Consider the following 18,067-nt stretch of genomic DNA (forward strand, 5'->3'; position numbering starts at 1 on the left):
TGGTGAGGCTACAAAAAATCCTTACTGCTGTGCCATCCCGAATTTTTTTATTCAACATAAACGGAGAAATGCCCTAAATTGCGAATGGTTGAAACGATGTCAATAAATGTTCACTGCAAAAGCACTATTGCTGCTCTTATACTGAAGCGTTGCGACAAAGCTCTCGGCAATCGACAATCCAAAAAACAAACTGGAACCCAGTTTACGAATCAGTTTGCTCAATACCAAAGACAGCTATTCACACTTTACTTGATATTGCTACAATTCTTAGAGAGTTCTGGCAATGTCCTATTCACAAATCATGGGTATATATGACAGCGGTGTTCATCATAAAAATTTTTCAGCTTGAAATTTCGTAATTGTCATAGAGTTATGCACTGGGCACTCAAGCTTTCTTGGAGTTTTCAATAATTTTCCAAAAAACAATACCATTCTGTATATAAACATTGCTTCCTACAATATATATTATATATATACTCTTTCTTTAACGCAACAAACATTAAAACAACATTGGTTTGGTGCTTCCTCATAAAAATAATTTCTCCTTTCACATTTACTTGTACAAACAGCTACCGAACTACAGCTTCTTATATATAACATATAACACATAAGGGCACTGGTAAAATGAAACTGACCCTTTCTTGTAGTTTTTCGGCAAGGGAAGGCACTGAACACCGGTGGACATAAAAAAAAAAACGCGAGCGAGTCAACCTCTAGCAGTTGTCGCTGGAAAAACTCATCAAACATTCTATACAATATACATCACAACACTTCAGCCTAGGCACGCTGGCCCGGTTCGGTAAACCAAAACACTTTTTTTAAAGTTTTGAAGTTATTCAAAATTAAATAGCACCCCGTATGCAATCTGCCTGTGAACTTGCGTCAGCGGTGGCGTTGAAACTTGGTCGCGTTTATCACAGGGTAAAAATATGGCCGCTCATTTCCAGGGTGCACGCTGGTCAGGTCCTCGCCCCGGTCCTTTCTGGCCGCGAGCTCGGCGACGCTCAGGATGGGGGCCTCCGGTGGCACGAAGGCGGACGTTCCGAACAGAACCGAGCGCGCCATCTCTCCAAAGGCATTGTCGACGTCTCGGATGTTGGTTTCGTTAAACGGTGCGGCGTGCAGTGCATCGTACGGCGACTCCCTGCGGAAACGCGCCAGAAGGTGTATGGCAAACGCGTTCCGCCAATACGGGTAGGCGTGAGGCTCGTACAGGGCGCCTAGCATGTCCAGTCCGGTCTCCAGGCCATAGTGCATTCGATGGACGAGATGTGGATGCGGTTGGAACAGAACTTTGGCGGGCACGTCGCCCGCGTTGTAATACCAAAGCGAGTCATTCAACCTGCGCAGTGAAAAGTAGAACCATTGAAGTGACAAGGTGCCCCCGCTTCTCTACGTGCTTCACGACAATTTCTTTAAAGAGATATTGAATGTAGTGAAGAGACTCTGTCTCTCGGAACTGCCGCGCACTTGCTCCTGGTTTACTTAACGGAAGGCAAGTGTTTCTTTTCTGTCTGCAGTCTAGCTTTGTCCTCAAGCCAAAGCTGGCAGATAAGTGGCAATCTTACGGAAGGCTTCGAGCCGAGGCAAGGCAGCAGTGTGTTACGCTGACGACCACGCCCATGGCGCCTCCTACAGCGGCCTGCACACCTGCCTCAACTTCAACTAACCAGTACAGCATAACAGTGAACACGTCACGAGGGAATGTCGAGCAGACGATGCGTTGTGAAAAACGTACTTCCCTCAGGAACGCATACGACAAGTGGATATGACCACTGCGCGGCCTAGACGCCTACAACATGGCCCATGAGTCTCTGCTGGCTTTAGCGAGGAAATTCGGGCTATAAAACCACTTGTACATCCGTCTACTTGCATCGCGCCTTGCATTCCCGGCACAGTATTCCACATTGCCATTGTTAGTATTAGGCAAACGAGCCATATCATTATTGAAACAGTTATTCAACCAATCAGTAAGGCTGTGCCAATAGCACTCTTTCAAACTGAATCGAGTATCAAATGTATTGTAACCATAAGCGTATTAGAGCCTCGATTGCGCAACATTTGGACGACACACACAGAAGAGAAACACACACCACAGTGTGCTACTTGCTACTATCGTTTTATTGCCTTGTCAATGGAATAAATACGGTTAGATACTCGAAGGGGGGGGGGGGTAACGACAAAAACAAAAAGATTTTACAAACATGGCCACCCGCCAATGCCAAGCCAGCTTTGTCATGTGATCATTTTTGGCATCGCAAAATGTTCGCAAATTTCTCTTCTCTTTGTGTCGTCCAAATGTTGCGCAATCGAACCTCTAATATGCTATACCAAAACGCCCACTCTTCAACATTGGCAACCATAAGTGAATTTATTCAAACATGAAATGCTTCTCGACTAGCTGGCAAATTATAAGCCGTCGGCTTCCCTAAGAAATTTAAAACGATGATCAGATTGTAGTAGATTCTAAACGTTAACGTGCTTTTTTCATCACATTGCTGATTATGAAACCTTCTTCATTAAAAGTGCGAACGGAGTATTAGGGAGAAATTATCAGCTTGTTCGCACACACGGAAACTTTCCAGGGAAGCACGAATGATAGTGGTTAACCTGGAAGCGTTCCGATCCTCGTGGGAAGTAATAGTGGAAACCACGACCATTGGTGTTAAGGCAAAGGCAATTAAGGCACTTTCAATTAGGGCAGAGTTAATTAGGGCACTTGTAAAAACGACCTTTGAATGTAGCAAACAAGTGATATGAAGTAACAACGCCTTCGACTGAAAATGTCAATTAACTTCTCGAATGTTTCGTGATCGTCCAGGCTTTCGTCTCCATCCCGATTAGCGTATGCTAAAGTGACTGCAAACCTCCATTTTCTTTTGTCGCTCTCAAGTTATTGCTGCAAAGTTAATTATTCAGCACAACCGTTCTTTATGTTATTTGCCGCGATATGCATTTCTTGCCACCAAGTTTTTGTAGTCTTGCATATTCGCAACTCCTGCCCAAGGTCCCTACGAGAAGATCGTAGAATAAGTGAAAAAAAACAATCTTTATTTAATTACCTGGCCAAGAAAATTACACTCGTAAGAGCGTCGCCATGATGGAATTAGCATTGCGGCATGCGCGATTATACACAGATATGGAGAAATCAACATATACAATGCTCCAACCCCTTCCAATTTAATGCAAAAATAAGCATCTGCACTTGACGTTTGCAAAGATTTTATGTGCGCTTCATTCCGTATATTTTTCCTAGAAAGATCCAATGTTCTTCTTCTTGTTTATTTTATTATGTGTGCGTGAGAGGGTAAGTGTCTGGACCTCTAAACAAGCTAACTTAACGACTCCCTCAGCCTTTGTACATTGGGTCTTCTCAGAAGCGACTCTCGTCGTCCACGCCTGCTGTTGATTGACACTGAGAACTCCACTTCCCCTGCACTGGGCCTTAGAAGGCAACCTTCTTAAATACCAGGAGCCTTCATTGGTCCACCTCAATATACAATCCTGTTGCGTGTGGTTTTCATTGCTGCGTTAGCACTTAAGTTGGGCCTTCGTCTGTTGAACCGGCAAACAACAAATTGCTGTATCATGGCGGCGTGCTAGCGGTTTCCCCATCCATGCATCAGCGCTGTGTGATAGCCTTTTCTTGTCCTTTCTCCAGAGTCAGTTATGTTGGCTGTAGTCTCCTACACCAGGGAAATTATATTCGACCCGAACCATCAGACCCGCTTCTCAGGGGAGAAAGTAGTATCAGTAGCAGTAGTGAAGTAGTACCGCCCGACTTACCGGTGGTAGGTGTCTAGGTAGAGACGAAGGAAGCGCGAATTCTTGTGAAAGAACATCACCATGTTTCCCATGAGGTCACCGTTCGCAAAGTTTAGGCTTGCCTCGTATCGCAGGAAGCGTCTCAGGGATTGAATCACGAACACGTCTTTGTCGAAGTAGTATCCTCCGTAGCGCATCAGCACTCTCAGACGGAGCACGTCTGTAGCGTGGTGAGATACCTGCGTGGGAAATGCAGGTGTAGAGCAAAGAATCCGCACCCCATTTCCGCACTACACTGCGTCACATTCATAAGAGTAAGTTTATGAATGAAGTAGTAAGCTAGTAATATTTTTAGCCAGGGTGCATGTTGAGCAGCAGGATTTCATGTTTGCCATCAACCCTCAACTTCTAATATATAGCTTAGCTATAAGTCAGGCTTAGCGTAATTTCTTGTGCTGGTTCTAACTTTGCGCATCAAAACACGTTCTCGCTGTGGAACAATGCGCTGAATGGCTTGTACGTTTACTGAAGTGTACGTTGGGAAATCCATAGCAAGAACGAACACAGTTTTGTGCCAAGCTGTCCGGCTACAGGACATTCAGTAAGATGTGAATATTTTGAGGAACCTGAACAATATAAGGCAAATATCTTCAAGTGCTTTTGAGCACATCGTCGAAGCACGCAGTTATTTTTAGACTTCATCTGTACTGCTACATATTGATACATGCCTATTGCGTATTGCTTGTGGCCGATGCAGGCACGCGCCCCGACGAAGACGACGAACGCTGTCTGGCTCTGGAATTGTTGGCTGAACTTGCCAGCGCTGCATCTACGCCACGTAAATATACTTTTCAAATAGTCTCCGGTCCCAATCCTTAGTTCGCTTAACATTTTGGTGGAGGGGTGCCGTTCCCCGTCCTCGCCACAGAGCTCCACAGCGGCCGCACCATCCTGCTTTCCGCCATGGCTCCCGGTGACACCTCGTCACCTTCTACTCCTGCAACCCCCACGACAACGTACGTTACCGTTACCGATCCCCCGCGATCCTGGCTCATTTTCCGGCGAATATAATGTCAACGTTGAAGACTGGCTAACCCTGTATGAGCGTGTTAGCCAAAACAACCGCTGGGACCATACGATCATGCTAGCGAATGTCCTATTCTACTTGGGCGGCACTTCTCGTGTCTGGTTCCAAACGCACGAGGACGAGATCTCTAGCTGGGATGCTTTCAAGAGAAGCTCACCGACTTCTTTGGAAATCTCACCGGTCGGCAGCGGGCTGCTAGAAAAGAGCTTGCTAGCAGAGTTCTGTCTTCTACTGAATCGTATGTCTCGTAGTACATACAAGGCGTTCTTGCTCTCTGCCGGAAAGTCGACGTCAAGATGGCTGTGGTTTACAAAGTCGGCCACGTACCTAAGGGGATCACGGATGACGTGTTGAACTTGTTGATCTTTAACCATGTGTCCCCCATCGACGTCCTTGTCAAGGAATGCCGCCGCTTTGAGCTCGCCAAAAGCCGCCGCGTCATTCCACAGTGCTCCCGGCTCCCTAACGTGGCTGCGACGTCGTTTTGCATCGACCGTACCGCTTCACCACCCTTAAATGAGTGCGTCACCCGTATTGTTCACCTCGAGCTCAAGGCTACAAGGCCTGCGCCGTTCGATCCACGCCCACTTGACCCCACCATTGACCAATCAGCCCCAGCGATCTCTCATTCAGGCAGTTGTGCGGCAAGAATTTGCAAACATTGATTTTCCTGCTGCTTGCTCCGTCTCCTGACCTGACGCCCGACCGGTGCTGACAGCTACTACCCACAGCGATCGGTATTCGGCTCCCAGATACCACAACCCTACCGAGTGGAGAACTCCGGACGACAAGCTCATTTGCTTCCCTTGCCTCCGAATTGGCCACGTCGCTCACCACTGCCGGACCTCCTGGACGTCGCCGTATTCTAGCGCTTCTTTTCCCCGTCTCCTCGCCCATATGCCTACCCGTGCCGTTACTAGCATCGCCGTATGCCGCGTACCTCAGGCGTATCCATCGATTACAGTCATCGTGCTCGCTCGCCGTCACCTCAGCGCCAACGGTCCCCGTCGCCCCAGTCACGCCGCTATTCGTCGCCGACCAATTCTGGACCCTCCCGGACGGTAAACTGGACCATGAAGCTCCTGGGGGTAGTGCTGCATTATGTTCGTCGTGTAGAAATGCTCGATTGACTCTCCCAACTAACCAGAACTTCATGTTCACGTCGACGAGGTGCGGGGGGTGTCACTTTGACAGCGTTAATAAATACTGGAGTCCAGGTGTCAATATTGATTTGTAACCTCCCTCGTCGAGTGAGGAAGCTTCTCACGCCTCCTACTACTCGAGCCGTACGCGTGGCCGATGGTAGCACTGATGACGTCAATGGAATGTGTACTTCCTTTATCAGTATCACCGACCGCCACGTTCCTGTTCTTTTTACAGTGCTGACCAATTGTCCCCATGACCTAATCTTCGGACTGGACTTTCTTAAGGCGCATTCAGTTCTGATCGACAGTTCTGTCGGTACCGTTGGCCTCGAACTTCCTCTACTCGCGCATATTCGTGCCGAACTGCCGAATAACTTTAGTACGACCACCTTCATCCACCTGCCGCCTAAAGCCTTGACTTTCGTCGATTTGCTATCACCTTTCCCTATGCCCGATGGTGATTACGTCGTCAGACCTGCACCTGATGTCCTTTTAATACGCAATATCACTGTGCCCTTCTCCGTCATCACCGTCGCTGATAACCGGACATGCCTCCCCGTCATCAATTTTGGTCTGACAAAGGAAATTCTACCCCAAGGCATATCGGTTGCAACTCTGCGTGCTATAGGTGATGAGCACCTCTCGACGTTTTCAAATGATGTCTGCTCAGGTTCTTCACTATGTCCAGAGGGTGCTATTTGCCGTGACGCCACGTTTCGTCCCATGATTGCTGCGGACCTATTGCCTGAACAAGCAACGCCTCTGTGCCGCCTTTTGGGTTCCTACCACGACATCTTCGACCTCAACAATTGCCAATTAGGCCAGACTTCAATTGTTAAGCATCACATAAATACTGGTGATGCCAGTCCTACTCATCGGCGGCCATATCGAGTTTCTAGTTCAGAGCATAGGGTTATTCAAGATGAAGAGAACAAGATGCTTGCCAAAGGTATTGTTCAACCGTCGTCAAGCCCTTGGGCGTCGCCCATGGTACATGTAAAAAAGAAAGAGGCACAAACCGTTTCTGCGTAGATTATCGTCACCTAAACCTCAATACCAAGAAAGACGTCTACCCTTTGACTCGCACTGACGACGCCCTACACTGTCTCCATGATGCCAAATACTTTTCATCAAGAGACGTTCGGTCTGTTTATTAGCAAACTTCTGCGGATGAAAAGGACCAAGAAAAGACCGCGTTCGTCACCCCTGGCGGCTTATATAAGTTCAAAGTTATGCCATTCGGTCTGTGCAACGCCCCAGCAACGTTCGAACCTATGATGGACTCTACTTCACGGGTTCAAATGGTCAACATGCCTTTGCTACCTAGATGACGTTCTCGTATTTTCACCATTTGAAACACACCTTGAGCGCTTATGAGCTGTTCTTCAAGTCTTCCGCGAGGCTGGCCTGCAACTAAATTCATCGAAGTGTCACTTCGGTCGTCCGCTGATTACGGTGCTGGGCCAATTCGTCCACGCTTCCGGTATTCAACGAGACAGAAAAAATTCGTGCTGCCACCTCTCTTCCTGTACCTCCATTTGTCAAAGATGTCTGAAGTTTTGTAGGGCTCTGCTCCTGCTTCCGATGCTTCGTTAAAACTTCTCAGCGATTGCCCGACCGCTTACTGATCTTCTGAAGAAGGACTTGCTGCTTACATGAGGCTCCGCTAAAACTGCCGTGTTTGCCCAGCTCACCAACATTCTCACCACGCCACCTAAACTGGCCCACTTTGACCCACCCTCTCCTACAGAGGTACGTACCGATGCCAGTGGTCACGGTATCGGAGTCGTCTCAGCTCAGCGCCAACAGGCCGGGTCAAGATCAGATTATCGCCTACGCTAGCCGCCTCCTCGCAGCCGCGGAGCGCAACTATTCGATCACAGAGCGTGAATACCTGCCTCTAGTCTAGGCGGTTTCCAAATTCCACCCGGGATTGTATGGCACGCTCTTCTCTGTAATCACGGCCACCACGCGCTCTCCTGGCTTTCTTCACTCAAGGAACCTACCGGCCGGCTTGGTCGCTGGGCTCTGCGGCTGCAAGAATATTTCTATGCAGTAGTGTACAATTCGGGCCGATTACATCAAGACGCCGACTGTTTATCACGCTATCCAGTGGACGAACCACCCGCCGACCCTGACCCCGATGCCGACGCTTGCGTTTCCTCCATTTCTCAGCTGCTACACGTTGCCGACGAGCAACGCCGTGATGCCGCCTTGCGCGCCATCATTGCCGTCTAGGGACTCTTCGTTTTGTGATTGGTCCCTTCCCCTGTTTGTTCTCCGGCATGGTGTACTATATCGCCGTAATGTATGCCCCGATGGTGCTGCCCTCTTCCTCGTCATTCCTTAGCACATCCGGTCAGCTGCTCTCCAAGAACTTCATGATTTAACAACGGCAGGTCACCTTGGCGTCTCCGCACCTTCGACCAGAATCACCGACGCTTCTTTTAACAAGGCCTTGCCCGCTCCGTCCAGAAATACGCTGCGGCGTGTGAGAAATGCCAGCGCCTAAAACATAATCGGCGCTCCCTGCCGGATGCCTTCAATCGTTTGATCTAATTCACCAAGCATAAGTATAAGAGCTGGTTATTAAGAAATCAAATATACCCTAAATGTAAGCACTGCGAATCCCTTCATACATCACCATGGCTCCACATCGCGAGAGCTTTCACACTATTAGAAAGAGTACTAGCACTCTGATATGAAGGAGTAAAGTCTCTCGGTAAGGAGTACAAGACCTCTGTTTTGGGGAGTAGAAACACTGGGCTTGGAGGAGTAGAAGTACTCCGTTTGTAGGAGTAGAAGCACTCTGTCTGGGAGAGTACTTAAGAGCGCCACAGTTCTTTCTACTGATCATTGTGGGAAACATATAAGTGGTAGGGGTATAAAGATGTCTGGCTGAAGAGAATTCATTTTCCTTTATGGAAATGCCAACAATCTCAGAGGGGGGAAACTGGGGCGAAGAAGGTGAAGTTGAGGCTTTCCAGAAAGCGAGTGTAGTTCCCTTCAGATCCGTAGGGACTGCAGTCAACGTATATCTTTTCGGGCCGGCGGTTCAAATACATAAAGGTGAAGGCCACCACATCAAAACAGCCCAATTCGGCTGCATTTTACCTTTCCTGGGGAGTGCTGTTACTGTTCTAGAGAGGGGAAATCGGAACTACGTGAAAGTGTACTAGTACTCCCTTGCAATGGGGTGATAAAACTCCGTCAGGAGGAGTTACTCTACTCTCCCTGACAGGGGGTCGATCTACACTCGAAGAGGGAGCAAGATATGGGACAAGCAGATACTCCCTTGAAGAGAGTTCCTAGAACTCTCTTAGTTTGTACACTCTAAAAACAGTTGCACCCTTTTGGGTGTATATTTGTGACACAAGAATAGCCGTCATCTGCCTTGTCCGCGTTTCCTTTTTTTAACCCTGCGAGCCTGGTACTTCCAAGTCACTAACGACATGCGGGTTATCAGCACGAAAGAGCATTTTAGACAGGAAGGTAACGAGCACAGCGTTTTCACGAAAGGAAACGCTAGCAACACAGATGACGATTATTGTAGAGTGGCAAATTTACAGCCTAAAGGTTAAAGCTATTTAGATTGTAGAGTGTACACGTAACGTGTATTTTTTTCTTTTTAGCTTGAAGTGGCTTGGCGGCTTTGCAAATTGATAAATTTCGGCAAGTATTGCTCTAGAAGTACAATGCTTTCAAGGCTTTATGCGTGTGGGACATACTTCTTATGTGTTCCGAAAACTAATGTAGGCTAAAGATTCTACTGAAGAAGTCGTGATAAACACCGCTGCAAGAAAGTCGGAAGCCAAAAGCACGAATACTAGACAGATATATTTAGCATTACGAATCCTTGCCATGGTAGCGACACGATAGCAACGCCACAGTTCCCTCTAGTGATCATTGTGGTAAACATATAAGTGGTAGCGGATTGACGCTGTCTAGCTGAAGCGATCTTGTTTACCTGTATGGGAATGCCAAAAATCTCAGTGGGGAAAACAGCAGGAATGAAGGTGAAGTTGATGCCTTCCAGAAAGCGAGTGTAGTTCCCTTGAAAGCCGCAAGGACTGCAGTGAACGTATATCTCTTTGGGCCGGTGGTTCAGATACATGGAGCGCATGCCCACGACGTCAATAAAGTCCACTTCGGGCGCATTGTACCTGCGCAGATACCGAGATGATTGCCTTTAACACCGAATACCTTTCAAGAGGGCGTTACAAGCTTGGTAATTATGAAGAAAAATCGCAGAGTAATACTTGACGTGTCATTCATGTTGAAGTGTTAACTGCAACAAATTTGCAGCAAGAAAGTCGCATTCGAGTTGCACCCGCAATTCATTTGATCATGCCATAGAAAGTAGCCGCAAACTGCCGAAACACACATGCAAAAACAAAGACGCATCAAGGCGGCCATTACGTGGTTCCATTTCCTGCAGCAATAAATTCCGATGCTTGCAGCAAAGAAAAGCGTGGTGTTCGGTACCGGCGTCGGTTCCTCGAGGGAGCCGTTAAGCGCGCCAATTCATTTTTTTCACAATTCAGCGTTTCCAGCCTGCTTTGCGATTCAAGTGAGGTATAAAAAAATTAGGACGAATTTTCTACCACCCGTGATGCCCTCAAAAATTTCCAGCTATATGTGGGACGTGCAATGCACATTTATAGTCCGAAAACTTGGCGATATTGTCCCGTTTACTTAATAGAAGAAATAGTAGTAATAGTACATGTAGTACATAGTAGTAATAGTAGTAGTAATAGTAGATAGAGTAGTATAGTACATGGTAGTAGTAGTAATAAGTAGTAGTATAGTGCATAGTAGTCCATATAGCACATAGTAGTAATAGCAATATTAGTACATATCAAACTACCGCCGCATGTTGCCAGGTGCTTGAGATTGAGTAATGGTTGTCAGGTACACAGTGTAGTGCAGCCGACAAAAACAACATACTCTGCATATTTCTCGGTCACGTGAACGTGAAGCTCTCGTCAAGCGGTTAAATAAATGCCACGCAACAAAGAGTAAAACTCTGCACAGCGTTTTGCACAAACCATGTGATGCGCGTGACCGCGATTTACACCGTATTTGTGATTGGCCCGCTTAGCTTCGACAATATATCCTGGCTGGGTGCGCATACTTGACCCGGCCGATCCTGGAGACAGCGCAACAGTAAGCAACGGTTTGCTCGGCGGAAGACCGACTAAAGCACATGTGCCAAACATAAACCCCGAAAGTTCGCATCAAAAGGTTTGCTTTATTGTAGGAATTGTGGTCTTTATTGTGTATATTTCTTGCAATCAGAATACTTAGGTATCTTGCTCTTTGTCACTATCATAAGAAGCCAACAAACACTGACACCAAGGACAACAAAGGGGAAATTACTTGTGCTTAATAAGTGAAGTAATGAAACCAGAAATAATGGAAATTAAAGTGGATGAACAAGCAACTTACCGCAGGTGGGAACCGAACCCACAACCTTCGCATTTCGCGTGCGATGCTCTACCAATTGAGCTACCGCGGCGCTGTTTTCCCATATACTTTCTTGGGTATTTATGTGTCCTAGTAGAACCCTGGGAGTGTTAGCCAGCGCCGTCACTCACAGACCTTGGCGGTGGACGTGGAACGTCCTTCATGCCGCAGGCGTCACGAGAACGTGATCTTTTTAGGGTGAAGGCAACTGGTCAATAAACCCACATATGCTACCTAAAGGCATCAATGTTGCCGGATTCGGGACCCTCGTTATGTAATCAATGAGAAGAAAAGGGGTTAATTGACGGGCCCGATTTTTATTAGTCATATCATAAGAAGCCAACAAACACTGACACCAAGGACAACATAGGGGAAATTACTTGTGCTTAATAAGTGAAGTAATGAAACGAGAAATAATGAAAATTAAAGTGGATGAAAAAACCGAACCCACGATCTTCCTATTTCGCGTGCTGGGGTTCGGTTCCCACCTGTGGCAAGTTTTTTTTTTCATCCACTTTAATTTCCATTATTTCTCGTTTCATTACTTCACTTATTAAGCAGAAGTAATTTCCCCTATGTTGTCCTTGGTGTCAGTGTTTGTAGGCTTCTTATGATATGACTAATAAAATTCGGGCCCCTCGGTTAACCCCCTTTCTTCTCATTGATTTCATAACGAGGGTCCCGAATCCGGCAACATTGATGCCTTTAGGTAGCGTATGTGGGTTTATTGACCAGTTGCCTTCACCCAAAAAAGATCACGTTCTCGTGACGCCTGCGGCATGAAGGACGTTCCACGTCCGCCGCCAACGTCTGTGAGTGGCGGCGCTGGCTAACACTCCCAGGGTTCTACTAGGACACATAAATACCCAAGTGGATGGGAAAGCAGCGCCGCGGTAGCTCAATTGGTAGAGCATCGCACGCGAAATGCGAAGGTTGTGGGTTCGGTTCCCACCTGCGGCAAGTTGTTTTTTCATCCACTTTAGCTTCCATTATTTCTCGTTCCATTACTTCACTTATTAAGCACGCGTAATTTCCCCTATGTTGTCCTTGGTGTCAGTGTTTTTTGGCTTCTTATGATATGACTAATAAAAATCGGGCCCCTCGGTTAACCCCCTTTCTTCTCTTTGTCACTATGTAATTCCGTAAAAAAGCATGGCCAGCATCGTGGACATAAGCAAGGTTATTAAAGCTGAGAGCGGTGTCCTAGCTGTGAGCCATTCCGCAGATTACATCATCACGCAGGCTCGGTGAGGACAGTCCGGTGGAGGCCGCAAAGAATGATTTGCTTTACACCGAGCTGAAAAACATTGACGTCCCTTAAGTGTCTTCGGCTCTCAGCAGAACAGGGAGCGATAATTTCACTACCGGCCTCCTTTGAATAGTACAGAGAGCTGTATGATAGCCAGAAGAGGTGTTCGGCTTGTCAAGGTATCTGACTTACCTAACCAAGTGCAGTATGTCCGGCACTATATCATAGCTGTACCCCGAAAGTTCGTCCGCGTCGTAGAAGCTCTTTGGAAAAGGCCCCCTTTGCGCCGGAACGTGTAGCTGTTTGTAGGTTCCAGTGCGAGAGAACTTCAAACGGCGGGAGATTGTCCTGGCAGCTACGAAGAACGCTAGGACAGCCAGGACCACGTTTAACCTAAAGAACGAGATTTGAGTACACACTCACTGCAATGTTTGAATAATCAAATTACTTCCGTGACATATAATGCCTCCTAGATAGCCCGAAGCTGGGGCACTTCGATTCATAAAGTCAAGCTATCTTGCCCGAATGCCATATAAAGCATCGAATGCTCCCTACCAAGCCGCGGTGACTTTAGCGTCACTGTTTCGTCCCGACCAGCTTTGGCAGCGGCTCATAGATAGCATACCTGTGCACACTGCTTTATAATATCATGCTACCTAGACCGAAATATCTATTGGCCGGTCCAGCCTGACCAGAGCGGTGACGTCGAAATCACTGCCGCTTAACACCACATAGATTGCAAATGGCCTGTTGACTTTGATTCATGACGTCGTGCTACCTCGCCCTCAATTTCGATTGCCAAGGCTGGTGTGACGATAGGGTTGACGTCAAAATCAACTTGGCTACTCGAGTGCATCCCTGTAGGATTGTGTGGTAGTCAGGCCAGGTAGCATGGCGTCAATGATCGGAGTCGACAGGCCTTGTGCAATATGGGTGCCGTTGGGCTTACTGAATAGAGTCCCGATTAGATTCTGTGGTAAGCGGGAAACGTAGTATGGCATCACCGATCGAACTGCATCGTCTTGTGCTATCTAAGAGGCGTTGGCATTGAAGTGTTGAAGTGTACATTTCTGTTGTAGGAAGCATGACGTCACAAAGCAGACTGCCCAGGCGTGCTATATAGAACGGTTTGCGTCGAAGCGGCAGTCCTAGTTGGGGAATGAGCAGCGATGGTCGGAAAATTAGTTTGTGCACTACGCTTTTGCTTCTATTCTCTCCTTTTAACAAAGCTAATTCATCTTTGTTCTTTCGGTACAAATTGAGAGACAAGAATGTTCGTACCTCAGAGGTGTTTTATTTTCAGTACGTTTATCGGAGGCGATATGGACTCAAGTAATGTACGAACATATGGGTAGCTTACTGTGTACTTGTAGCCTATGAAATTATTTGGAAGTATGACATAAATTTTATATTTCAGATTTATGCATAAACCGAATTGGTTACATTGAAAGTTATCTACGCCGGAAACTTGATGGTGAAAATCTGCATTAATGTGTTTATGCCAGTTGCGCTGAGACATTCGACTACAGTGTTCATTACAAGCTCTAGAATTGTAGAACACTTAAAGGTAAGTAAAGTGGTTTAAATTTAAAGTTAAACAATGTACATTAATGTACAAGCCTCTTCATGCTTTATTGTCTGAAGCATGGCAAGGGTATCAGTTCGCTTATTGGAGGTTGAAAGAAGGAGAAATTTGAAAAGTAACTTCAGAATTTTCTCTCCATGGCGTTCTGATTACATTATAGCTCAGCTTGTATGACAAATTTCAGATTTATTCTTACCGTACACCAGCAGTTTATGCAGATACGACTCGTATAATGCAGCGTCTCCGCCAAGTACACAAGCATTAGGGTCATGAACAAGCAATGATGCTTAGAAAACTGGTATGTAAAAAACAATGCAACAAATCGTTAGTGCTATGCATATGCAAACCTTTGTAGGTTATACCGTCACATTCAATGTTTTCAAAATTAGGATTATCCAATATTTTGCAAGTCTGCTTGTTAATCTTTTGATGTATGCAATGGAATCTGCACGTGTAATGTATATTACGACAATTTATGCATATTATGTATATATTCAAAATCAGTCATCCATTACTTCAATAGTCAGTCACTATTCGTCAATTGAATTTCGTCTTCAGACTCCTGAAAGTACTCATGGCAATCCGTGAACTTTCACATTCCTAAAATTGCGCAAACAAGAACCCAACGAGATCCATCCTCTTTTAGGCTTTTCTAGAGCACTCTCGAGAAACTTTTGAGTGATACAGATGCGCTTTATTATAACAATGATTTACCTTATGAAGGAGAAAAACCGGAGTCGCAAACTTGGTTTTGCAGTTAACGAGAAGAAGCATATCTTTTTTGAGTTGACACCCACATTTTCAGCAACTCTGTTTTTGCTGATACCAACCTTTGTGTAAACTTCTCGGTATCAGCTTGTTTGATGCAGGTACCTCTCTCACGTTTTTTTTTATAATCACGAGACTTCCAGATCAATTCTCTAAGAACAACAAGTTGAAGCTATTTGAAAACTGAATTTTCTTTACGTAAAACTTGATAGAAAATTTGTAAAATCGCAAAACTAGTCGAAATTGGTATACGTTGCGAAAAACTCGGGAGATTTTTGTCAGGCATGCGGAAAGCTAGAAAATACTACAGAAATAATCACACGATGACCATCGACAGTAATGTGAAGGGCATTTGACTTATGTAGGGACACAAATAGATAGATAGATAGATAGATAGATAGATAGATAGATAGATAGATAGATAGATAGATAGATAGATAGATAGATAGATAGATAGATAGATAGATAGATAGATAGATAGATAGATAGGTAGATAGATAGATAGATAGATAGATAGATAGATAGATAGATAGATAGATAGATAGATAGATAGATAGATAGATAGATAGATAGATAGATAGATAGATAGATAGATAGATAGATAGATAGATAGGTAATTAATTGTGTAAATTTCATGGTTGATATTTTGAAACTTTGTAACTTCACGAAACTCTTGGGTAAAAATTAACATTTCAAATTAAGGCCAATGCTTGCAGTAGGTAGATATAATTTTCTACAAATAAATGCAACATCTTCCAGAAAAACCACCATAACACATTTCGCATGAAAATACTTCCGTGAACATGCCAAGAATTAGACGGCCAGAAGAACGCAGACTTTGGCAAATTCCTCTCGTTCGGATTCTGCGTCAGCTGAGCGCAAAGCCAGCAGCACTTGAATTGGGAATGAAAGCTGCGTGCGCGAACGTTACTGCATTGCGCTTGCATTGAATGCTGCCACTTTAGACTGTCATGGAACGCGTGACATGGTGCTAAGGGGCGGAACGGCCTAACAACAATGTCACTTTGCACTTTGTAAACACCTAAAAGAGGAAGAGAGAGACAGAAAGAGAAAGAAAAGAAAAAAGCGTTTCATGGTATATGACGATGTTGACTTTTCTAATGCACTGTCCTTGTCAAAAGTATACGAGCCATGGCGGCATGCCGTAAGTTTTAACACACTAGGGATTGAAAACAACTTCCACAATCAGTACACAAAGATAGAGACTGTCAGGAGCGCCAAGAGAATTGAATCCGAGAAATACATGGGGAAGGCTCTGCGTAACCCAAATTTTGACACAAGCCGAACGAACCCGTCTACCACTGAGCGCCACAGTGTTTATTCAATATGCGTAAATCGGTCAGGTGCTCCCGATTAGGTTTAAGCACGTTTAGGTTTCTCTATATTAGGTTTCTGCAGGTTTGCATCCCATCTCACTCTCGTTCCCATCGTTTGTGAATGCAAATGAATACAAAGGAAAAGAAGGACAGGTAGCGGTGATACAATCTTTTCCTTCTTGCTCGTCGTCAGTCATGCGAGCGGCTCTCCGCTTCAATTACCGCAACGTCTCTAGGATAGGAATCAAACAGAACTCAGAAGAACGAATCTTTATAAATACTGAAAAGGATTTTAGACATACCATAACAAGAGTACCAGCAAACGACTGCAGAGGCCGGCCGGACGAGTCCTTTCTTTCGGGAGTCGAAGCAACAGATTTCGCAGCTTCATGATGGCTACGTGTACTTGTTCTGAACAATTACTGGCACATGCCCACTGCCGGCACAGACCAGCATGCACGCAGCAAGAGAAACAAGAAGAAAAAGCAAATAAAAATGAGGTCCTAGGATTCAATGTCATCCGAATATACAGCGAAATATACAAAGCAACGTTGTAAACTTTGAAAGCCACACTTTACTCTGGTGCTTGCAAAAGAAGTATATAGATTTTTTTATTGTTTTTACATTGTCCGAGCAGGTGAAGCGAAACCGAAAGTAGCACTAAAGGAGCAATGTCCGGAACGCTTTTCCTGCTTGTTTTCATTCATCTAAACGCTCATACCCTCTAAGAGGGATCAAACAAGAATGGAGTGGATATAGCTAAACGAACACAAATGAAATGACACTTGTTCTTAAAAATGAAGCCCTCTAAAAGGGTCAAATTTCCCAGTACAATCCTTATAATGAAATCCATCGAGGGGTATGGTCTGAAAAAAGTATATGCATGAGGTGGAAATTAAAATGTATTTAAATTACAATGGTTTTAAATAATCGCAAATAGAATTTATACTCGCTGTTTTTTTGTTTCACCCCAGACGTATGTGCGATGGGATTTTAACAGAAAGGTGTTTTTTAGGTGTCCCTGGCACAATTACGAAACGTCATCATAGCTGTCTCTCACTAAGCTCTTACCTCTCACCATGATGGCTGCTTTGATTAAAAGCTTGTTCAATTCCGTCCGCAGTCAACACCTCGATATGGTAAACAGCTCTCTCCAACCAACGTGATCTCAAATTTCTTAGAAAGTTCTCAAAATTGTGCCCACATTTGCCAAGCCTGCTCAATTTCTTGATGACCGACACGTACTTCCCATGGCCTTCGAGATCCTGCAGCGAAAAGTAAGATCTCGAAGGCCATGTCGTCGTTTCTGTATAGTTAGAACTGCTTCCGGGAGGAGGATGCTGTCTTGTGATGTTCTGCGCTCGTTGATGCGTCGTTGCCATCGTCGGAATACCTTATAGCCGCTGTGTGAAAATTAGGCGACGCTTAACTTCAGCTTACAAACCGTAATTTCGCAGTGTTTTGTGGTGTGCTCGTAATAACATGGCGACGTAAATCGCAGACTGAATTTTTAACCTCTTCTGCTTGGCCTGTTCTCACGGTTCCGCAACACCCCAAATCTCACCTCATGAATCTCCACTGGATGGCTGAGCGAGATAAATCCTGATATTGAAGTGATGTGGCGTCATCGAGGGAAAACCGAGTAAGCGTATCTCGACTTGGGTT

General features: G+C 45.4%; 1 protein-coding gene and 1 non-coding gene across 2 annotated transcripts; one reads left to right on the forward strand and one right to left on the reverse strand.

The window, feature by feature from the left end:
- Positions 1–720: 720 nt before the first annotated feature.
- LOC135916302 (uncharacterized) lies at positions 721–16,833 on the reverse strand. Its single transcript, XM_065449632.2, has 5 exons — positions 16,705–16,833; positions 12,905–13,105; positions 9,965–10,160; positions 3,787–4,004; positions 721–1,342 (listed from the first exon to the last, which is right to left on the reverse strand). The coding sequence occupies exons 1-5, from the start codon at positions 16,791–16,793 to the stop codon at positions 883–885; spliced, it is 1,164 nt and encodes a 387-aa protein (XP_065305704.2). The 5' UTR covers positions 16,794–16,833; the 3' UTR covers positions 721–882.
- Positions 12,351–12,423, forward strand: TRNAS-CGA (transfer RNA serine (anticodon CGA)). Its single transcript has one exon. It is a non-coding gene; the product is annotated as a tRNA-Ser (tRNA).
- Positions 16,834–18,067: the final 1,234 nt, after the last annotated feature.

This window comes from Dermacentor albipictus, chromosome 6, assembly GCF_038994185.2.
Source record: "Dermacentor albipictus isolate Rhodes 1998 colony chromosome 6, USDA_Dalb.pri_finalv2, whole genome shotgun sequence".
NCBI lineage: Eukaryota > Metazoa > Arthropoda > Arachnida > Ixodida > Ixodidae > Dermacentor > Dermacentor albipictus.